Genomic DNA, 26,172 nt, shown 5'->3' on the forward strand with positions numbered 1-26,172 from the left:
ATATGAAGGGTAAAACCTCTACACCTGTTGGTAGTCCTGTTGACCCGCCCCCCTCTTTCTCGCCGCTCAACACTGCACAAAATAGAGTTGTCTAGCCCTACTCTTCGGTTTTCACCCAAGAAAAAATTAACGATCACTTGCCCTGACACCAAAAGTGTTACAGGATAACACCTGTTTCCTAATCATAATTTTCTCGACCATTGAAATGATCCAGCCAGTCGCATCTTAATGTTTGTCTTTATTTCTACACCATTACATGTTCAAAGTCGAGGAAAGAATGGTTCTATCATCTTACCTAAAAATAGTACAGTATCGATGTGCTTTTGTCTGGTGAGGCGGGTACGTCTGCGCGTTGCAGTGGGCTGAGCACCTCCAGTTGGAGACGGGGACGAGTTGGTCCCTAGGCGTGGTGAGTAACACACGTCTCCTCTCGCTCTAGTCGACCCTAAGGAAAACGTATCCCGGTGAAGTGAGCCAGCGTAGCACCTTCTTAATAGTACTCAAGTGAATGTTACTGTGGGTGTTGTTGGTAAAATGCTTGCATACCCGATATACAACACAGATATATTGATCTGATAAGAGGCAGAGCACCAGTGAATTTGAGCGGAGAAGACGATGCGATGATGGTACGGTGAAGCCAGCATCTAGGATGCTGTTGCTGTCACCAAGACGCAAACATCACTTTGATAGTGGGTAACCTCGTGTCTGGCCCGGTCATTCGCCGACTATCACTACCCACTTCACCAATCCTGGAATAATGACTACACAAACATTGCCTGCCAATGACACTCTCACCTCCAGCTCTTCTCAAGGTAAGCATTACACATTAACGTATCCTTGGTCTCTAACATTAGCTCTTGAATGTTGATCTCTGACCCCGAGCCAGGGTGTTGACTTGTCGGCTCATTGCTTTCGTTATCCTTTTATCAATGTCAAGCCCCACAATTGACTTCAGTCTGTGTTTTGTGCAGGACGCTGATAGTCAGTGTTAAGCGATAATCTGTATGTTAGATCAAAGTAGTTGTCAACATATTCCCATTTTTCTGAAGGGTAAAATTTATCCTATAATGAAGTAGATAATTTTAATAACGTTCGGCGGAGTATAATTTACTCATCCAGGTCTCTATGCCCCTGTTCCTTCAGCGTCGTTCAGATCGTGACAGACCAGGCCAGAAGGGTCCGGTCTTCATAGAATCCTTAACCAGGATAAAGTATTCATTAAGACTTTTATTCTGGTTAACGCCAGACGATTTTAATGAACTAAGGGGAGCCCAGGCACTCTAAAGGTTAATGTGAATTCTTTCTCAGCAGTCGTTTGTCTGCTAAACTAAAGGTTCCCACAACGGGAATTACGTTTTGGGCCGCTTTGAAAAGCTGTCCTTAATTACTCCCTTATTTATGTGTACACAAAGATAACTTATACCTCACCACAAGGCTAACGTGAAAACGTCTCACTATGAATTTAAAATTAGACAAAAGGTATTAAAAGAATTGACAGAGAAGTTGGTCGTAAGTTCCTAAGTAAAGTTGCAGTTACAACAAAACCATTACCCCGACAGTTACACCCAGACTGTTACCCCGACAGTTACACCCAGACTGTTACCCCGACAGTTACACCCAGACTGTTACCCCGACAGTTGCACCCAGACTGTTACCCCGACAGTTACACCCAGACTGTTACCCCGACAGTTACACCTAGACTGTTACCCCGACTGTTACACTCAGACTGTTACCCCGACGGTTATACCCAGACCGTTATCCCGACGGTTACACCTAGACTGTTACCCCGACAGTGTTACACAGTTACACAGATTGTTGCTTACGCAGACGGTTACCCCAACAGTTACACCCAGACTGTTACCCCGACAGTTACACCTGACTGTTACCCGACAGTTACACCCAGACTGTTACCCCGACAGTTACACCCAGACTGTTACCCCGACAGTTATACCCAGACTGTTACCCCGATAGTTACGCCTAGACTGTTACCCCGACAGTTACACCCAGACTGTTACCTCGACAGTTATACCCAGAGCGTTACCCCGACAGTTGTACCCAGACTGTTACCCCGACAGTTACACCCAGACTGTTACCCCGACAGTTACACCCAGACTTTTACTCCGACAGTTACACCCACACTGTCACCCCGACAGTTACACCCAGACTGTTACCCCGACAGTTACAGCCAGACTGTTACCCCGACAGTTACAGCCAGACTGTTACCCCGACAGTTACACCCAGACTGTTACCCGGACAGTTACACTTTGAATTTTACCCCGAAAGGCAGATGAGGGAGATCCTTTCCGTAATTGTTGGCAGATGTTGTAGAGTACAGTAGTGTATGGACCTTCCTTCATGGTTAAAAACCTTAGGACTTAAAACATAAATATTTATGAACCCAGAGCTGCCATGTGGGTGAACACCAAGTATAGAACCTCTTCCAAAAGGCTTATATTACTTATATTACTTTTATCTCAATAAAAATAGTGTAATAGCTCACGCGGTCTTAATTTACTAACGTAAGACCGCGCACAGTATTATTGTTACCTGCAAGATGTAACACAATGAGGTAAAGTGACACTCAACAAACATTTGGACGTTCTGAACTACAGTACTACAGTACACTACGGTATACATTAACAACTACCGTATGTCGTAGAGGGACATTTTCATCAACAAGTTGTTTTTGTTAAGTGCAGTACAAGGGCGCTAATTGTTTGCTACAGTTGACAAGCGCTACCTACAATAAAAATGTTGACATTGTTTAAAAAGGTAGAAATTGCTAACTACAGTAAAATTCTGTAATTGGATATTATTATATATAATATACTGGTACAGGTAGACAGTATTATATACCGGTAGAGGTAGACGGTATTATATACCGGTAGAGTTAGACAGTATTATATACCGGTAGAGGTAGACAGTATTATATACCGGTAGAGGTAGACAGTATTGTATATTATATACCGGTAGAGGTAGACAGTATTATATACCGGTAGAGGTAGACAGTATTACATACCGGTAGAGGTAGACAGTATTATATACCGGTAGAGGTAGACAGTATTATATACCGGTAGAGGTAGACAGTATTATATACCGGTAGAGGTAGACAGTATTATATAAATGGTAGAGGTAGACAGTATTATATACCGGTAGAGGTAGACAGTATTATATACCGGTAGAGGTAGACAGTATTATATACTGGTAGAGGTAGACAGTATTATATACCGGTAGAGGTAGACAGTATTATATACCGGTAGAGGTAGACAGTAATATATACTGGTAGAGGTAGACAGTATTTTATACCGCTAGAGGTAGACAGTATTATATACCGGTAGAGGTAGACAGTATTATATACCGCTAGAGGCAGACATTATAATATACCGGTAGAGGTAGACAGTATTGTATATTATATACCGGTAGAGGTAGACAGTATTATATACCGGTAGAGGTAGACAGTATTGTATATTATATACCGGTAGAGGTAGACAGTATTATATACCGGTAGAGGTAGACAGTATTATATACCGTAGAGGTGACAGCATTATATACTGGTAGAGGTAGACAGTATTATATACCGGTAGAGGTAGACAGTATTATATACCGGTAGAGGTAGACAGTATTATATACCGGTAGAGACAGTATTATATACCGCTAGAGGCAGACATTATAATATACCGGTAGAGGTAGACAGTATTATATACCGGTAGAGGTAGACAGTATTATATACCGGTAGAGGTAGACAGTATTATATACCGCTAGAGGTAGACAGTATTATATACCGGTAGAGGTAGACAGTATTATATACCGGTAGAGGTAGACAGTATTATATACCGGTAGAGGTAGACATTATAATATACCGGTAGAGGTAGACAGTATTATATACCGGTAGAGGTAGACAGTATTATATACCGGTAGAGTGTAGACAGTATTATATACCGCTAGAGGTAGACAGTATTATATACCGGTAGAGGTAGATAGCATATATACCGGTAGAGTGTAGACAGTATTATATACCGGTAGAGGTAGACATTATAATATACCGGTGCAGTGGTATTGCATATATACCGGTAGAAGTGTTATTGTGCATAAAGTGGTACCGCTAGAGGTAGATACAGTATTATATACCGGTCGAGGTAGACAGTATTATATACCGGTAGAGGTAGACAGTATTATATACCGCTAGAGGCAGACATTATAATATACCGGTAGAGGTAGACAGTATTATATACCGGTAGAGGTAGACAGTATTATATACCGCTAGAGGCAGACATTATAATATACCGGTAGAGGTAGACAGTATTATATACCGGTAGAGGTAGACAGTATTATATACCGCTAGAGGCAGACATTATTATATACCGGTAGAGGTAGACAGTATTATATACCGCTAGAGGCAGACATTATTATATACCTGTAGAGGTAGACAGTATTATATACCGGTAGAGGTAGACAGTATTATATACCGGTAGAGGTAGACAGTATTATATACCGGTAGAGGTAGACAGTATTATATACCGCTAGAGGCAGACATTATTATATACCTGTAGAGGTAGACAGTATTATATACCTGTGGAGGTAGACAGTATTATATACCGCTAGAGGCAGACATTATAATATACCGGTAGAGGTAGACAGTATTATATACCAGTAGAGGTAGACAGTATTATATACCGCTAGAGGCAGACATTATTATATACCGGTAGAGGTAGACAGTATTATATACCGCTAGAGGCAGACATTATTATATACCTGTAGAGGTAGACAGTATTATATACCGGTAGAGGTAGACAGTATTATATACCGCTAGAGGTAGACAGTATTATATACCGGTAGAGGTAGACAGTATTATATACCGCTAGAGGCAGACATTATTATATACCTGTAGAGGTAGACAGTATTATATACCTGTGGAGGTAGACAGTATTATATACCGCTAGAGGCAGACATTATAATATACCGGCAGAGGTAGACAGTATTATATACCGCTAGAGGTAGACAGTATTATATACCGGTAGAGGTAGACAGTATTATATACCGCTAGAGGCAGACATTATAATATACCGGTAGAGGTAGACAGTATTATATACCGGTAGAGGTAGACAGTATTATATACCGGTAGAGGTAGACAGTATTATATACCGGTAGAGGTAGACAGTATTTTATACCGCTAGAGGTAGACAGTATTATATACTGGTAGAGGTAGACAGTATTATATACCGGTAGAGGTAGACAGTATTATATACCGCTAGAGGCAGACATTATAATATACCGGTAGAGGTAGACAGTATTATATACCGGTAGAGGTAGACAGTATTATATACCGGTAGAGGTAGACAGTATTATATACCGGTAGAGGTAGACAGTATTATATACCGCTAGAGGCAGACATTATAATATATCGGTAGAGGTAAACAGTATTATATACCGGTACAGGTTGACAGTATTATATATAATACTAGCAGAAACGCAGCCCTCCGGGCGGCTCATTCGCTAGACCACTGTAGGACGCCACCCTCCGGGAGGCTCCACATTGTCTCACTGTTCAGTCCCCAAAACTTCTTCTTCCATCAATAGTTCATTAACGGTGTAAGTAAGTTCCACCATGTTTTTCACTACAACGGTACAGCAAAGTATATTTTTGTAGCATTAAACTGTTATTATTTGTTGTCTAATCATCACTACATATAACACCATCCATCATCACTACATATAACACCATCCATCATCACTACATATAACACCATCCATCATCACTACATATAACATCATCCATCATCACTACATATAACATCATCCATCATCACTACATATAACATCATCCATCATCACTACATATAACAACACCCATCATCACTACATATAACATCATCCATCATCACTACATATAACATTATCCATCATCACTACATATAACACCATCCATCATCACTACATATAACATTATCCATCATCACTACATATAACACCATCCATCATCACTACATATAACAACACCCATCATTACTACATATAACACCATCCGTCATCACTACCTATAACACCATCCATCATCACTACATATAACAACACCCATCATCACTACATATAACACCATCCATCATCATTACATATAACATTATCCATCATCACTACATATAACACCATCCATCATCACTACATATAACAACACCCATCATCACTACATATAACACCACCCATCATCACTACATATAACACCATCCATCATCACTACATATAACAACACCCATCATCACTACACCACCATCATCACCATATAACACCATCCATCATCTGCTACATATAACAACACCGCCATACTACATATAACACCATCTATCATCTTTCCACATATAACACCATCCATCATCTTCCATACCTTCCATCCATCATCACTACATATAACATCATCCATCCTCACTACATATAACACCATCCATCATCACTACATATAACATCATCCATCATCACTACTTATAACACCATCCGTCATCACTACATATAACAACATCCGTCATCACTACATATAACACCACCCATCATCACTACATATAACATCATCCATCATCACTACATATAACACCATCCGTCATCACTACATATAACAACATCCATCATCACTACATATAACAACATCCGTCATCACTACATATAACAACATCCATCGTCACTACATATAACAACATCCATCATCACTACATATAACACCACCCATCATCACTACATATAACACCATCCGTCATCACTACATATAACAACATCCATCATCACTACATATAACAACATCCATCATCACTACATATAACAACATCCATCATCACTACATATAACAACATCCATCATCACTACATATAACACCATCCGTCATCACTACATATAACAACATCCGTCATCACTACATATAACATCATCCATCATCACTACATATAACAACATCCATCATCACTACATATAACAACATCCATCATCACTACATATAACACCATCCGTCATCACTACATATAACAACATCCATCATCACTACATATAACAACACCCATCATCACTACATATAACACCATCTATCATCACTACATATAACACCATCCATCATCACTACATATAACACCATCCATCATCACTATATATAACACCATCCATCATCACTACATATAATACCATCCATCATCACTACATATAACACCATCCATCATCACTATATAAAACTCCATCCATCATCACTGCATATAACACCATCTATCATCACTATATACAACACCATCCATCATCACTACATATAACATCATCCATCATCACTACATATAACACCATCCATCATCACTACATATAACATCATCCATCATCACTACATATAACACCATCCATCATCACTATATATAACACCACCCATCATCACTATATATAACATCACCCATCATCACTATATATAACATCATCCATCATCACTACATATAATACCATCCATCATCACTACATATAACACCATCCATCATCACTACATATAACACCATCCATCATCACTACATATAACACTACCCACCATCACTACATATAACAACATCCATCATCACTACATTTAACATTATCCATCATCACTACATATAACACCATCCATCATCACTACATATAACAACATCCATCATCACTACATATAACACCATCCATCATCACTACATATAACAACATCCATCATCACTACATTTAACATCAATTATCATCACTACATATAACACCATCCATCATCACTGGAGTAACACCATCATCACTACATATAACATCATCCATCATCACCACATATAACATCATCCATCATCTTTACATATAACACCATCCATCATCACTACATATAACATCGTCATCCATCATCACTACATATAACACCATCCATCATCACTACATATAATACCATCCATCATCACTACATATAACACCATCCGTCATCACTACATATAACACAACCCATCATCACTACATATAACACCACCCATCATCACAACATATAACACCACCCATCATCACTACATATAACATCATCCATCATCACTACATATAACACCATCCATCATCACTACATATAACACCATCCATCATCACTACATATAACACCACCCATCATATAACACCATCCATCATCACTACATATAACACCATCCATCATCACTACATATAACACCATCCATCATCACTACATATAACACCATCCATCATCACTACATATAACACCATCCATCATCACTACATATAACACCATCCATCATCACTACATATAACACCATCCATCATCACTACATATAACACCATCCATCATCACTACATATAACACCATCCATCATCACTACATATAACACCATCCATCATCACTACATGTAACACCATCCATCATCACTACATATAACACCATCCATCATCACTACAGATCGGTAAAGTAGTTTCCGAGATTCTCGTGCTTACACATAAACAAACAAACAAACACACAGACATACTTCTTTGTTATATATATCACTACGTCCTCGACTGTGTGAAGATAGAACCTTTTAGGGACAGGTCCAAGCACACTGTGTGTGAAATGGCACAACACTTCATCTCTAATGGCAAGATAGCCGACATATTAAGATTGTGTCCACTTTTTTGCACTTTGTAACTATATCAGTTCTCATGTACAGAACCAAATACGCAATGTGCTTGAATACCTCCCACGTAAATGTGAATAACAAAGTGTGAGGCCAGACATACTGCCTCACACGCCTGTTCTCACGCATTTGTGAATAAGTTACCCTTTATGTATAGAACTAAACAAATAATGTAAATGAAATACTGTGTAACATTCAGTGCTATAATATCCTGACAACGGGGGTTAATTATTATGACCCTTTGTAAACTCGACTCTGTAATCCTTTTGCGCTACCGCTCACAGGATGAGTGTGGGGTGCACAATAAAGTAGCCGCTGCAAGCGGCAAAATCAAAATAAAAATCAATGTTATATATATATATATATATATATATATATATATATATATATATATATATATATATATATATATATATATATATAATAGATACTGGTAGAGGTAGATATTACTACCTACAGTAAAATACTGTAATTGGATATTTTTATATACACCTTCCACTCCACGATGTGCCGAAGGGTATATAGGGCATTAATAACGATCATAATTATAACTACAACGATAAAGAAACTCTGCTGTCAAAATTCATTTAAAATGCCGTATAAAAGGAGACAAATACTGTCTAAACGACACCGGTAAGGGAGGGTTAGGTTAGGTTAGGTTAGGTTAGGTTAGGTTAGGTTAGGTTAGGTTAGGTTAGGTTAGGTTAGATCAAACATCGCGAGTATGTCAGGGTCATTATTATACAAATACAGTATATACATTGAAACCAAATAAGATAACAGGGAAATTGTTTTCTGTGAATGACCGTGACGACAAGTGGAGAATATGTAGGAGGTGTTCACAGTGATCCAGGCAGAGGATATGAGTGTGATTTTCTCGAATTAATTCGACCTTATTTTGACAACTTAAGATCTTTTGAGGCTGAACACTAAACTTACAGTATATTATAATAAATTAATTTAATTGAAATCATTACTATAGTGAGTTGTACCTTCATATATCGCATTTACAAAGAAGGATTTGATAAGCTTCAGGTATATCGTTAATTATAGGGAGTGGTAGCGTTTGTTCTGTATCACTGGACCTCAGCTGGACGGACGCGTGACGAGTTAATGGGACCATAATCTGGGAGGCCGCCTCGCCGGCTTGGTAGCACACAATGATACCGTATAGGCCCGCCGTAGTATCTGCCAACAGGAGTAGAAAATTTGACTAATAAAGCACTAGTTTTATCAGTAATGTACCAACAGAAGTTACAATGGATATTTTACTTAAGTATCAACACTTAACGAGTAATAATCGGATATCAACTGATTAAACCGGATGTCTACTGTACTACGTTCTTAACACCCCATAGTGTTTACTGAACGTTCCTAACACTCCATAATGTTTACTGAACGTTCCTAACACTCCATAATGTTTACTGAACGTTCCTAACACTCCATAGTGTTTACTGAACGTTAGTAACCTTCCATAATGTTTATTGAACGTTCTTAACACTCCATAATGCTTACTGAACGTTCCTAAAACTCCAAAATTTTTATTGAACGTTTCTAACATTCTACAATGTTTACTGAACGTTCCTAACTCTTCATAATGTTTATTGAACGTTCTTAACACTCCATAATGTTTACTGCACGTTCTTAAAACTCCATAATGTTTATTGAACGAACTTAACACTCCATAATGCTTACTGTACGTTATTAACGCTCCATAATGTTTATTGAACGTTCTTAACATTCCATAATGTTTACTGTACGTTCTTAACCTTCCATAATGTTTATTAAACGTTCTTAACACTCCATAATGCTTACTGTACGTTATTAACACTCCATAATGTTTACTGTACGTTCTTAACACTCCATAATGCTTATTGAACGTTCTTAACACTCCATAATGCTTACTGTACGTTATTAACGCTCCATAATGTTTAATGAACGTTCTTAACACTCCATAATGTTTACTGTACGTTATTAACGCTCCATAATGTTTAATGAACGTTCTTAACACTCCATAATGCTTACTGTACCTTATTAACGCTCCATAATGTTTAATGAACGTTCTTAACACTTCATAATGTTTACAATATACAGTCCTAAGTTATGTTGCTAAATCCGTTTTGTGTATACCCATATATAAGCAGGAATCATTACCCCGAAACACCTGGGTCTATGGCAGCAACCTTGTACGGATCACCTGGGTCTATGGCAGCAACCTTGTACGGATCACCTGGGTCTATGGCAGCAACCTTGTACGGATCACCTGGGTCTATGGCAGCAACCTTGTACGGATCACCTGGGTCTATGGCAGCAACCTTGTACGGATCACCTGGGTCTATGGCAGCAACCTTACGGATCACCTGGGTCTATGGCAGCAACCTTGTACGGATCACCTGGGTCTATGGCAGCAACCAGTCTATGGCAGCAACCTTGTGCGGATCACCTGGGTCTATGGCAGCAACCTTGTACGGATCACCTGGGTCTAGCAGCAACCTTGTACGGATCACCTGGGTCTATGGCAGCAACCTTGTACGGATCACCTGGGTCTATGGCAGCAACTTGTGTGGATCACCTGGGTCTATGGCAGCAACCTTGTGCTGATCACCTGGGTCTATGGCAGCAACCTTGTGCGGATCACCTGGGTCTATGGCAGCAACCTTGTACGGATCACCTGGGTCTATGGCAGCAACCTTGTACGGATCACCTGGGTCTATGGCAGCAACCTTGTGGTCACCTGGGTCTATGGCAACCTTGTGCGGGTCACCTGGGTCTATGGCAGCAACCTTGTACGGATCACCTGGGTCTATGGCAGCAACCTTGTGTGGATCACCTGGGTCTATGGCAGCAACCTTGTGCGGATCACCTGGGTCTATGGCAGCAACCTTGTGCGGATCACTTACAAAAAATAACAAAAAAATAGAACTATTTCATGTTTGTTAGGTTGTTATGAATATTCAAAGGAAACAGTTTCGTTATTTTTTTAATTACAAACTTTTTTTTAATGTTTCATGATAAATAAAAAATGAAAATAACATGACTTATCATGTAATAATACGTTGTCAGGTCTAGACGTGTGTGAGTCTTTCTCCAGAGCATAAGAACAGTTTATTTTTTTTTTGGGGGGCGGCAGGAAAAACATCGCCTCCACACACTGACATACACAAAGGGTGAAGGAAGAATGGGCGAACGGTAAGGCGAGTAAGGCGGCCTGCGGGCGAGAGGGTTTCGGGGGCGTGGTGCTGCTGGATCGATGTTCCCGTCACCGACTAAACAGTCGCCTCCGTGGACACCCGGTTCGGCTTCCTAGTGATAGTTTAGTTCCCCCTTGGTGACTTGACCTGACCTGACCTAACCTGACCCAAACAGAGTCTTACCCTGCTGTTCTGTCTCTCCCAACGTGAGCTACAGCTCACCCTCATTGAACTTGTATGTAGTGTATGATCTCTACTTAAACCAGGAAACATAGACCTTTTACAAGTGATCGCGGGCCCTTCGTGCCCTTGTGAAAGTTTGAACGCTCGTGACAGTGTACAGCGAATGAGGATGCGCCAAGTCCGTAGACTTGCATAGTTTTCCAGCGTAAATGAAATTGTTAATTAATGCCTTCCTAAAGAAAACATCGACATGGGACCAGGTTTGTTCCACTCTACGATTTTTTTGCGATTTTTCCACCAAGTTTGATGAAAAACGATTGTGCCGTTTTGGCTGCCCAGAACAGACAGACAGACAGACAGTCACACAGCTAGTCCTATAGTATATTAGATAACGCCTCTTGTGTATTATTTGATTACAAAAATAACTAAAGTTCACCACAAAATTTTCAGAAGAGTAGGCTACAAGGACACAGCCGTGTACTGGCGCAGTTATTTGTAGGGTACGAGTTTAAAGCTGGTCCACACAGCTCATGTGCATGTACACATAAGAATGCTAAAGGCCCTTGTTTCTCTCAACAGTCGATTCAGTGTAGTCATGAACTTCAACATTTAATTATTAACACAAACAAACAAAGACCTAAAAAGTTCACAAACACCCACAATAAAAAACTAGAAACGAAAAAGATAGGGATCATCCCTCCAGTGCCACAAGGACCTGGAGGGACCCCCCCCCCCCCTTACATAATTTGCCCCAAGGAAACATCAAATAGCAACTTAGCTTAGCTTGGCTGAGACCGGCCTTCCCTAACCGCACAAGTCCTCTAATGCAGCACTGTTGACGGAAAACAAAAACCTCGTCTCCGCAAGGTGGATAGCTCTCCTGCTGTTAACCTCCTCCTATATTTCCCACTTCTGAACTTTACCTTGTACTGTCCCCTTCTTGCACCCTCAGAGCTAAGGCTCTCTTCTCTCCGTATCACCGACCGACCAAAAGTGTGCCTTTTTAATCAACTTAACCAGGCTGGCCAAAAATACTGAAAAGGCACAACAGAATAAAGTATTTCAACAAAAAAAATAGAAAAATAGAGAACAGATATTGAAATAGTTATTAGTTCTTCCTAAGTTTTTAATGAGATTAATCAAGTTGACCCAACGATGTGCACTATCTAGTGCTGGAGAAACATCTGTTATGTAAAGTACAGTTACGTTAATGTAAGGATTGATTTTGATTTTGCCGCTAACAACCACGACCATGATTATAACAAACACGACCATGATTATAACAACCACGACCATGATTATAACAACCACGACCATGATTATAACAACCACGACTATGATTATAACAACCACGACTATGATTATAACAACCACGACTATGATTATAACAACCACGACCATGATTATTGTATGTATATTATGTATTCTGTATGTATATTATGTATGTGCTCCATTTATATACATTATTTATTCAGCCTAGCTAGCAGGGTGTGGCAATGTATTTACCATGTCCCACATGCTTAATTAATGTGCCTGGCGACATTTGGAAGCTGCTAATGTATCACTTGCCACATGTCGCCTAAAAGGCTAGTTGACCCCCAGACAGAGGAAGGAGCGCCATGTCCCTTGTGTATCTCTGTTTATCCAGTAAATAGAACCTACGAAAACTCTACAGGTGTTTGTGTTCGCTCCTGTAGATAGAACTTGATACCCAGAACACATGCAATTATAACAACCACGACCATGATTATTACAACCACGAATATGATTATAACAACCACGACCATGATTATAACACTCACGACCATGATTATAACAACCAGGAATATGATTATAACAACCACGACTATGATCTTAACCACGACTATGATTATAACAACCATGACTATAATTATAACAACCACGACCATGATTAAAACAACCACGACCATGATTATAACAACCACGACCATGATTATAGCAACCACGACTATGATTATAACAACCACGACCATGATTATAACAACCACGACTATAATTATAACAACCACGACCATGATTATAAAAACCACGACCATGATTATAACAACCAGGAATGATTATAACAACCACGACCATGATTACAACACTCACGACCATGATTATAACAACCACGACCATGATTATAACAAGACCACAACCATGATTATAACAACCCGACTATGATTATAACAACCATGGCTATGATTATAACAACCACGACATGATTATAACAATGATTATAACAAGCACAACCATGATTATAACAACCACGACTATGATTATAACAACCATGGCTATGATTATAACAACCACGACCATGATTATAAAAACCACGACCATGATTATAACAACCAGGAATGATTATAACAACCACGACCATGATTATAACAACCACGACTATAATTATAACAACCACGACCATGATTATAAAAAACCACGACCATGATTATAACAACCAGGAATGATTATAACAACCACGACCATGATTATAACACTCACGACCATGATTATAACAACCACGACCATGATTATAACAAGCACAACCATGATTATAACAACCACGACTATGATTATAACAACCATGGCTATGATTATAACAACCACGACCATGATTATAACAACCACGACCATGATTATAACAACCACGACCATCTGGAAAACGGTGTCGCTGTATGCTGTCAGCCGGACGGCTGTTGCGCACTAGCCAAGCACGAGCGTTCGAACTTTCACGCCTTGGTAAACTGTACCACCGGACTCGCCACTGGGCACGAAGGGCCCACGATCACTTGTAGTTATGAAGTGCAAAAAAAGTGGATACACTCTTAATATGTCGGCTATCTTGTCATTAGAGATGAGGTGTTGCGCCATTTCACACACAGTGTGCTTGGACCTGTAAATAAGGGGTACCATCTCTGAGTGGTTATATTAAGTTTAGGTATTAATGTAATACCTACAGAGAGTACCATCTCTAGTTGGTTAGGCTAGGTTAGGTTATGGTATTAATGTAATACCTACACCACAGAGAGTACCATCTCTAGTTGGTTAGGTTAGGTTATGGTATTAATGTAATACCCACACTACAGAGAGTACCATCTCTAGTTGGTTAGGTTATGGTATTAATGTAATACCTACACTACAGAGAGTACCATCTCTAGTGGGTTAGGCTTGGGAGACCCGTCGTCGCCTCAGAGAAGAGAATAGGAATTGTTCAAGGAAAATGTAGATTGTTTTCCCTGAAGTCTCGTTCGTTATTGTTTTCTCTTACAAGGACCCCGACGAGCTCCTCAGATGAGGGGCGAGATCCCAACAACCATTTTCTCTCTGGACCGCTATACCTGAGGAGCTGGAATAAGTAGCGCAACAGTCTGGGGTCTCCGAAGTTTCAACAGGCCTGGAACCCAGTTCATTCACGTTCTTAAGATCCCTGGCACTCCAAGCTCCCAAACACTCTGATCTTATTGGGAAACACGAAATTTGAGGCTTGAGTACCTGTACTGTGCTATGCTGCCCCTCCTGCCACTCCAGCTACTCAGTGAGAGAGATTAGTAGGCGCTTAGCTGAAAGTACACGTGTAGTCACACAACAGCTGTTTACTGTCCTTCCAGATGCCAGCGTGATTTCGTCTGGATCCTTGTAGTCGGATCTATAGGCCTGCGGTTCCCTCTGTGCTGGGTAGACCGTACTTGTCAGTCAGACTCTTGATGATGCTATCCCCTGTGGCCACGCATACGAGGACGTGGCTAGCCCGTACTGGCCTGCCCTCTTCTTGCATTAGAAACACTGATAGAGCTACAATATGAAGGACCATGCCGACACGGAGGACCAAGGGATCGAGGCGAGTACCTAAGGAGCTTAGGGTTACTAGAGGAAAGTCACTGATATGAGAAGCATCATTGCCTGCAGGCTCTCTCTCTCTCTCTCTCTCTCTCTCTCTCTCTCTCTCTCTCTCTCTCTCTCTCTCTCTCTCTCTCTCTCTCCAGGCCAAACATGTCTGAGGCAATCTTCACCAGAGGGTTTGTTTACTGTCCTTCAGGGGCGTTGGTTTAGGTGCCAGGGATGTGACGGTCTCCCACCATTTCCCTGAACCTTGGGTCGTTTACTCCTGTGACCGGTTTTAGATGTTCTGCCACCCAATCAGTGTTCGTCAGTGCACGCGGGACGAGAGAACCAGTGGTAATGCGATCTGGCAGGACTTGTGTATGCCAATTCCTCCCGGGTGAATCGGGAGAGTTGCTTGCTCCCACTATAAGTCATCTAAGGAGAGGTTCACGGCCCTTGTGAATATGACTTTTAGAAGCTCATCGTAGTGACGCCCAGGGGTGACCCGAGTAGGACACTGTTGGCTGGGAGGATGGTGAGTGCATCAGGCAAGAAGTTCCTCACTTGTGTCGACTGCTGCCCCGTGAAACGACTCCGCCCAACCCGCCAGAGTGCAGTCACCCAAGAACCACATGTTGAGCTTACTGAAGCGGGTGTAAACACCATTAGTGTAGTGAATGGTTTAATAGCTAAAATAATGAGTAGTTAAATTGGATAGAGGAGTGTGTGCCTATGATAGATGGAGGTGTGATTCGTGAATGATAACAATAACTGGTGTAATGGTTGGTTATAACTGTACATAAGAACATAAACGAAGGAGTCTGCGATAGGCCGGTTGGCCTGTGCACATCAGCTCCTGTCGATTTACAACCACTCTCTATCGTCCATGAGTCTATCTAGCCTCCTTTTAAAACTTTCCAGCGTCCCAGCACTTACTACAAGTTGCTAAGCTTGTTCCACTCGTCCACCACCCTATTTGTGAACCAATTCCTTCCTATCTCCCTCCTAAACCTAAATGTATCCAACTTAAATCCGTTGCTACTACTCCTATCCTGCTAGGATATTATAAGAACTTTATTTATGGATGTGACCGGTTACAATATCACTAAAAGTGTGTGGTTATAACAACAGGTGTCGTGTGTGGTTATAATAACAACCTTTATCATTACTGTAATTTTTAAGAAATTATCTGGACTCCAAAATGCGATGGTTAGCGCGGTTTTATTTTCTGCCTTCTGAGTCGAGGGGTCATCGTTCTTGAAGGGAGTCTCAGATATTAACTCTAATGAATTCCTCCAATATTATTGTATAATGTTAATTTTGTCCGTAGATTCACGATTATAATTATAGTTTGTTTAATATTGTTTATAATTTTTATGTTTACTTACGTTTAGCTTACAGTTAATGGTTGATGTAGAGATGTTACGTAAGAGATTGAGAGCCAAAGTCTTACACCTCAGGCGTTCTGAGAGGCCTGAGTCGTGTATGTAGAGGGAGGACTTTTGGTGTAAAACAATAGGAGGGAATGGGGCATGTGGGACTGTACCACCACTTGTCACACGCCACCATCACTCCTGATCAACACGACACGCTCTCTACTGAATGATGTGTTGATTTCAAGTTACTTTACTTTACGTACAAGATGGTTAGGTTACTAGGGTATTAAACATTGATGAGGTTTATTGAATTTTAAAGTATTATCCGTTAGGAAGTTTGTTGATTACATTAACACAGAGTATGTAAATAATGCAGAAAACAATCCTTAAATGGCAAGAAGCGACTATTGCCACCTAAACACCTGTTGCTAAATATAACAAACGTCATTACCACGAGATTGGAAATCCTGTAGCAGAACGGCAGCAGTATGTCTGCGAAAACAAAATCAATACGACTGTGCGGAAGCCACCACCCCCACTCACCAACACTACCTCTCCTTCTCTTGACGCTTCCTCTGTTTGAACGGTCAATATCTACCTTGCATTGTCTTTGTTTTTCTCGCACATACACCTGCTTTATATATATCATGTAGATTCACAATGGATACGTGGACAAGATAAATCTCGATAAAACCGTACAGAAAAAGGGAAACAGTGCAGCACCCTAGCTTTCGTCTTTATTCAAGACATTTTCAGAGGCTACAGAATTTATAGGGACAGAGAGGCTTATATACACACAGGGTGACCTTACATAACATCAGGTCAGGTTGTTTGGACGCTCTTCCTAGCCCCCATTAGTCCCTGTTCACCTAGCAGCACAGTAGGTACCTGCTGTAAGTCGAAAGTTGCGAAATCGTATTCAGGGACAAGTTGTTGGAACTTCCAATAACTTGCTTAGGCATAAGCCATTGACTCTTCAGGCTTCTACGCCCTTAACTCATGAGACATAAAGGCAAGCATGCTTCCCTGTTGGGCGCTGTAAACGCATCTGCGCTGCACCTTACACAAGGATGTAGGGGAGTGCCCAATAAATGGAAAAAAATCCACACACCACCTCTACCGCACACGAAAGAAAATTTTATGAACACAGACGAAAGCTAAGGTTCTCCAATGTCTCCCTTTTCCTGTGTGGTTTTATCGATATATATTTTTTTTTCAAGCATTAGATGTAAACCAATAATATTTAGGAACCATCTATGTACAGACAGACGGATGGATAAACACAGACATTCAAAGACAGACAAATAGACAGACAAACGGTTATCGTGTGTGATTGCATTAGGTTGGTGACCGTCACTGCTTCATGGTCATGTACAGTATTATGTCAGGTAAGGAAGGAATGGTTGCTAAAAAAATATAATTTATATATTGTTTTTCGATCATGAAAATTGGTCTCTATATTATGACGACCATACAGACAATTATAATAATACAAACTATCAATGAATAGTATAATTATTAACCTAACCAAACCTAACCTAACCAAACCTAACCTAACCTAACCTAACCTAACCTAACCTAACCTAACCTAACCTAACCTAACCTAACAGAATTCAGGTATAATTTGTTATGATATAATAAAACAACTAATTATATACCATACACTTCGTAATTTCGATGAAGCTAAACAAACAGAAAATTTCAGTTATGTTCAGAGTTGTATGAAGCATTCCAATTGGGGTCGAATATAATATATGTATCTGACTAAACCTTTATCAATGAGACTCGAACGCGCGCTCCACAGGCTAGGAGGAAACAGGGAAGCAAACGTTCAGCTTCCAAATATTTAATGTCGATATAGTATTAACGTCTTGACTTATTGTTTTGTGTGGACAGTATACTATGTACAGGGAAAAAACCACCCCCCCCCCCACACACACACACACACACACACACACACACACACACACCATAAATTATTCACAGGTAATAATACGCCCATCAACCATATTAAATTCCGTAAAACCAAAGATGTACAGGAATGAATGCTGCAAAATATCCACAAATATTAATGATACCGAATATCCACAAATATGAATGTTGCAAAATATCTAAATATGAATGTTACAGAATATCCACATATATGAATCTACTGATTATCCACATATATAAATGCTACAGATTATCCACATATATGAATCTACTGAATATCCACATACATGAAACTACAAAATATACACAAATATGAATGTTACAAAATATCTAAATATGAATGTTACAGAATATCCACATATATGAATCTACTGATTATCCACATATATAAATGCTACAGATTATCCACATATATGAATCTACTGAATATCCACATACATGAAACTACAAAATATACACAAATATGAATGTTACAAAATATCTAAATATGAATGTTACAGATTATCCACATATATGAATCTACAGAATATCCACATATATAAATGCTACAGAATATCCACATATATGAATGTACAGAATATCCACATATATGAATGCTACCGATTATCCACATATATGAATGCTACAGAATATCCACACGTGAATCTACAGAATATCCACACATATATGAATGCTACCGAATATCCACATACAGTATATGAATGCTACAGAATATCCACATATGTGAATGCTACAGAATATCCACAAATATGAATGCTGCAGAATATCCACATATATCAAGATATCCATTTTCAACTCAAAATTCATAAAAACAATTATACATGCACATATTTTTTTTTAACGTGAAACAATAATCACTCAACAAAATATCCACACATGGAAGAATTATCCCCACAATTTTACATCCACAGGCAACATATCCACACAAAAAATATATCCACAGTCAGTAGCATATCCACATACAGTAGCATATCCACACACAACAGCATATACACTCATTACAACATATCCACACACAGCAGCATATACACACATTACAACATATCCACACACAGCATACACACACCCAGCAGCATATACACAGTGACACATTACAACATATCCACACACAACAGCATATTCGCACACAATAATATGACCATGCACTAATATATCAAAAACAAGAAAATATCCACACACAAACATATTACCCCCAAAAGATTCATTCACAATATTATCCACAAATAACAATACTGTATATAAAAAAAAATATTCCCAGGCAATGTAATATTCTACCATTAGTGCTAATGTTACTTAAGATAACTCATCCGTAAGAAAAAAAACGCGATTGGGCACAAGTCTTCCTTGATTCAGAACTCGCCAATTGTGAGTCGCTTATCGATCGCCTATACCCCACCACTGGCTCCCTCCCCTTTAATTTAGAGAAGCTAAAGAGCAAACGTAGCAGAGCTCCCAGTTACAGATTTTTTTTTCAACTATGTTCTTTACCTTGTTGTGATTTTGTTGTTATAATGTTATGACTATGAAGGTCTTTACGTACGTAGCGAGGTTAGAAATAGGCTCGTCCAACAACGATAAAACACTATGGGAGAGAACTGTGTATGTATTCCTGTTTTTAATATTCCTGCATTTGTCTTTTTTCTCCGTAAAAAATAATAAAATCTAGAGTTTCATTGTCAATTATTCTCATTGTGTATACATACTTACAAGCTTGTATTGAAGGATTGGTAACAACAGTCCGAGAACGTTTCGAGTGGGGGACTGTGGTAGCCAAACCTCAGAGTGAAGGAAATTCCAATGCTTCATTATAGCGCGTTTTTTCTCAGCTGAGAAAAGATGCCCCGCCCCCTCCCAAGAGTTACAGCTGATTGGCTGTTGCAAATCTGTCCGATTTTGTCCTGAAGTAATGATGTTTTAGTAAACGAGTTTATTCATAATAGTTGGGATGACCGTTTCTGACGAAAAAGATATTTAGCTAAATTATGTAAAGATACATACATTCATTATTTAAAACATAGGCCGTAGGAAGTTTATCAGAAGTATTATACATGAATTAACTGTTAAACTGGTAGCAAATTTACGCTTTCAGAAGATGCATTTAATATATACTTATTTTTACCCACAATAAGGCATACTAAGACAAATTACTTATCAGTAATGTAATACATTATGCAAAAACTAACATTTAAAACATCAGAATCACTTGAAATATTACACAACCGTCAGCAGAGGCGGGGAATATGACTGCGAACAACTTCATATTTTCCCCGCCTCTGCTAGCGGTCGTGTAATATTTCAAGTGATTCTGATGTTTTAAATGTTAGTTTTTGCATAATGTAGTATTAATGATACGTTTTAAATAATGAATGTATGTATCTTTACATAATTTAGCTAAATATCTTTTTCGTCAGAAACGGTCATCCCAACTATTATGAATAAACTCGTTTACTAAAACATCATTACTTCAGGACAAAATCGGACAGATTTGCAACAGCCAATCAGCTGTAACTCTTGGGAGGGGGCGGGGCATCTTTTCTCAGATGGGAAAAAACGCGCTATAGTATCTGTACTGCCTCTAAAAGGGTTTGTAACTAACTGTAATGAGTATAGGCTCTTACTAGGCTCAGACATGTTAATATTGTTCTTATTGTCCACTCTGTATCTGTATTTTCAGGGTAAATAAACTTTATCAATATCACTGTCAAAAGTTCTGAAGTCTACTGTACATTTAGGGTGTTAACTATTTTCCTCATTATCATAGTTCTCTGATGCTGTAACCAGGAGAATATGTCTAATATAATCTTCCCTTTTACACTTCCCTCTAAAGACTCTTTAACACTTGTATTTCTCGTCGAACAAAACTTTAAGAGTTTCAACTTGGTTCTGGTGGTCGCAATGAACTGTCCAAGATTAGTAATAAGGTCACGGGAAACTGGTCGTGTCAACCTGACAAAATGTGACCGACATAACTTTACCAAGTCCATCGTGACGAAACGTTAAGTGGAAAGCTGTATCTTTGAGACTGTTTTTTCTTGTTACCATGTAACCTATTATTATTATTATTATTATTATTATTATTATTATTATTATTATTATTACACACACACACATTAATGTTATTCACCAAGAAAAAAGCTCTACCGATATTAGTTCTCTATAAAATCCTGAAATAACTACACTACGTCACTGGTGGTGTGCGTGAGGCAGCCAGTTCAGGCGTCGCCTCACTCTCATCAATAATTTTTTTTTTAAATCAGAGTCGACATTATTATGTTCCTCCTGACTTACAGGTTTATCGACACAGTGATTATGTTATATAACCTAAAGTCTTCGATAGAATGATAGAACGAATTGAGATCTAACATATACAGTGAAACCTCTATTTAACGGACTATTTGGAGACGGAAGTCCGTTATATAGAGGTTCCATTAGATGTGAAACCTATTTAACAAACTATATAGAAATGAAAATACATTATATCGAGGAACCGTTAGACGTGATACCCTATTTAACAGGTTATTCAGTGTGTTGAGAGAAGTCCGTTATTTGGAGGTTTCACTGTACAGTATATACGAGGGTAAATGAGACAATCAGCAGATAAATTATATGAAGGGCGTACACAGTCCTCGGATACGTTAATAGTGAAGACCATAGTTATTAAAGTCACTTCTAGTACTTACACTGACACAGAAACACCTGTACTGTACATGGACTTAGACGAGAACAAGACAGCAGTTTAATATAAATGCTAAGAATGTTTTGTTGCTTTCAATTAGTATGAGTCAATGTTTGTCAAAGAAAATTATCAACATACACACATTACTAAAGTAGATGTATTATTATTTTTTAAAAACGAAAATATATCTTAAAAAAGAGAACATTATTAATTTAATACACATTCGTTTTCTTTGAGAATAATGAGAACTGTACTAAAATTATTCCCCCAAGTTTTCTTAACAGCATATGGATATACAGTGTCCTTTATGAATTGACATAAACTGCTGTCGGAAGTGAAGTGAAACTATTCAGTTACTTTATTAAAGGTATTTGCTAATAGATATAGTACCTAAATTTGTGGTCTTACAACTAAGCAATCACACAGTTCTATTTCTCATATTTCAAATGTTGTTAGAATAGTGTAATTAACAACTTTGTTACGTACTTAAAAACTGTTGTTGAAGCACAGTAACAACATTATAACAACAACAAAGGTGTTTTCACGTATTCCAGCTTCTCTGGAGTGTTCATTTATCATGTTAATCCATAGGCTTTCCCTAAGTCTGAATTAGTAACTGGAGACAGAAAAGCTAAGAATACTTATGTGAGGTGAAAGGCTTACCACAGTCACCTAAAACACATTACAGTATATAATGACCATGGTTGTCTCTTAGTTAAGTCAGGAAGGTAGGCAATAAATCAAAGTTTTCAGTAATAATGTGTTCACTTTAACTCCAGGAGGACAAGTTAGTTTTAAATTTCTGGACAACAGCACCGAACTTGACACGACACTACTGAACTACAGCTTGTGAGTATACGGCCGGAACTAACACAGTCTTTACACAACTTAACGTCACTTTTAATATTGTACTAAGTGCTAAAGATTTGGGATCTCCTCCAGGTACTTGGGGGAGGAAAGTGCCGAGAATGCAGCTGACATTTCCTCGTTGTACCACAAAGTTAAGACGCTGGAATAGAAACATTATTGCTCTAGTCGTTTCATCACCCTGGACCTCACTCACACAGTTCAGCCCACTTCTGCGGCTGGACCATAAGTATAAGATTCTATATGGAGGAAGTGGTACTGAGATTCGAAACACAATATTTGGCAAACTTAATGGTTTTTCTGTGGTTTGCTCTAGTGACATATATGTAGACGTCGGTTAAGTTAGAAACAAACGTGTTCCCCACCAATTGTCCACCATTTTTCCAGGCAAAGGTGGTTACTCCATCGGGGCGCTTTTGGGAGTCGTCTGGCCTGAAGAGACAAGGCTCTCTTTCTGCTGGACACTTGCTGTAGTGGTACTCCTCTCTTGACGATGGACGTTGGCTACATAGTGGCGAGCGTTCCATCCGCCGGAGTTTTACAGGTAAGGCCATGGAGCCCAGACCGGTCAGCTGTCGACTTTTCGCCCTTATATTGATATCCGGTGCGGTTTGAGGTGGTGAGAAATACTGATAAGAAATGCTTAAGGATCGAAATGGGTTAAAAGTTTAGGTGTGGCCAGAAGGAAGCCACCAGAATGGAAGGCACCCAGCTTGAAGCTGGGCAGTCTCTTATGCTAAGGACACATACAGTACTTAGCATTGATGTGGTTATATTCTCCAGGATGGGATTATCCCCACTGGTTTGATTGTGAGTATTGAAGGAGCTGGTCTATAAGGCAGGGGGTTCTCAGAGAACGCACTGGCCTGTTACCTGATCATAGCAGTCCAGCAAAGTCCCTTAAGTATATAAGAAGAATTCCACATATCAGTTCACTGGCTAGTGACCGATGACAGAACTTATTATATAATCTTTGAAGTTGTCTCTATGTCCAGACCCTCGAACTGGACCAGGAAGGTACTGTACAGTATGCTGTCTCCACTGTGTGTTGTCCAACTGAAGGATGAACGGCGTCGATAACATTTGATCTTGGGAACGACACCAAGTTGGATACTATCTCTACGATCAATGATTTGGGCTCCCAGAAAAACAGCTGCGACCTATTCGACGATGAGATAGTTGGAGTGTTTTGTTCGTGTTTTGAGGGTTTGAGACAGAGACGTGTGTTCTCTCTTCGGTGTCTCACGTTAATAAGGATGCTGTTATACCAGTCGGAGTACGAATGTCCAGTAACCAGATGATGAGCGAACTTACCAAACCGTCCTTAATTTCCTTATTCACGAGGACGATAAGCACACAACAGAGGCCCTAAATGATTACTGTACATCAGTGTTCACATAAGAGACGCTGGGTAACACGCTAGCACCCAAGAGGATACACGTCTCGAGGGGGATTGAAAATGAATTGAGATAACAATACAAAGAGAAGAAAATGCTTCTATAACTTTATGTGTCTCGTAAGTCCCCACCTGTACTATTGTATGGCGACCTGACCTCTAGAAAGACATTACATCCCCAGAAAAGGTGCAGTACAGAACGAGTCGGAATTTTAGTGAACTAAATCTCCTCGTTTATCTAAATAGCCTAAGGGCTTAAGATTGACAACTCTTCAAACGAGACACGACAGAATGGGGTTTATAGAGACATTAAAAAAGTAAACCCAGATCAATTTCTTGAAATGTCACGTACAACCAACACAAGCAGGACACAACCTCAAGCTCGCCAAGGTGTAATGCAGGACGATTAAAAGGAAATACTTCACGCAGAAAATGGTAGTAGACCTATGGAAAAGTCTAGCAGCTGAAGCCCTGGAATCGAGGACAGTACTTGGCTACAAAATAGCCGTGAACAATGGAGGAACATTGGCCTCCTTCCCCGTTAAGACCGCCATCTACTGTACAGTCCAGGTGACCGTTAGGTAAACCGGGTATATAAACTATCAACATGTCTTCTCTGGACAGCTATGAAATATTCTCTTTCTTCCTCAATGTTTCAGGATTAAGACTCTCCAGAGTACTCGACTTCCTCCTGGCGCTGTATACAAAATTGATACGTATTTCCTCCTTGTTATGTGGAGACTATCGTTCTGTCTTCAGTATAACACGATAGGTTTCTCTGACATCTACCGGTGCCGCAGCAGCAGAAGAAAGAGTTACTATTCATCATTGTGTAAGACTCACTTCATTCTCTTTGTAAACAACGCAAGTAATATATTTTTCTGTTAGCATCGGGGACCTGGCCTTTATTGTACTGTTTAATTATAATGATCGAAGTCAGACAGCAGCTACTTGATAACGACACTATTTTAGGCCTATACTACTGCCTGTGTGTAATAGTTACTATATATTCACCAACACTGCCACACCTCAGTATTAAATCTCACCAACACTGTCACACCTCAGTATTAACTCTCACCAACACTGCCACACCTCAGTATTA

The 26,172-nt window shown here is 39.4% G+C and overlaps 1 protein-coding gene across 1 annotated transcript in view; it reads left to right on the top strand.

The window, feature by feature from the left end:
* Window positions 1–409: 409 nt before the first annotated feature.
* The window catches only part of LOC121873438 (beta-1 adrenergic receptor-like), a 35,929-nt gene continuing 10,166 nt past the window's right edge, over window positions 410–26,172 (top strand). Inside the window, exon 1 of the mRNA XM_042377017.1 lies at window positions 410–812. Within this exon, the coding sequence (XP_042232951.1) occupies window positions 758–812 (55 nt within the window). The 5' untranslated portion in view covers window positions 410–757. The remainder of the gene's footprint in view (window positions 813–26,172) is intronic.

The sequence above is a fragment of the Homarus americanus genome, unplaced genomic scaffold (genome assembly GCF_018991925.1).
Source record: "Homarus americanus isolate GMGI-L3 unplaced genomic scaffold, GMGI_Hamer_2.0 scaffold11151, whole genome shotgun sequence".
Lineage (NCBI taxonomy): Eukaryota > Metazoa > Arthropoda > Malacostraca > Decapoda > Nephropidae > Homarus > Homarus americanus.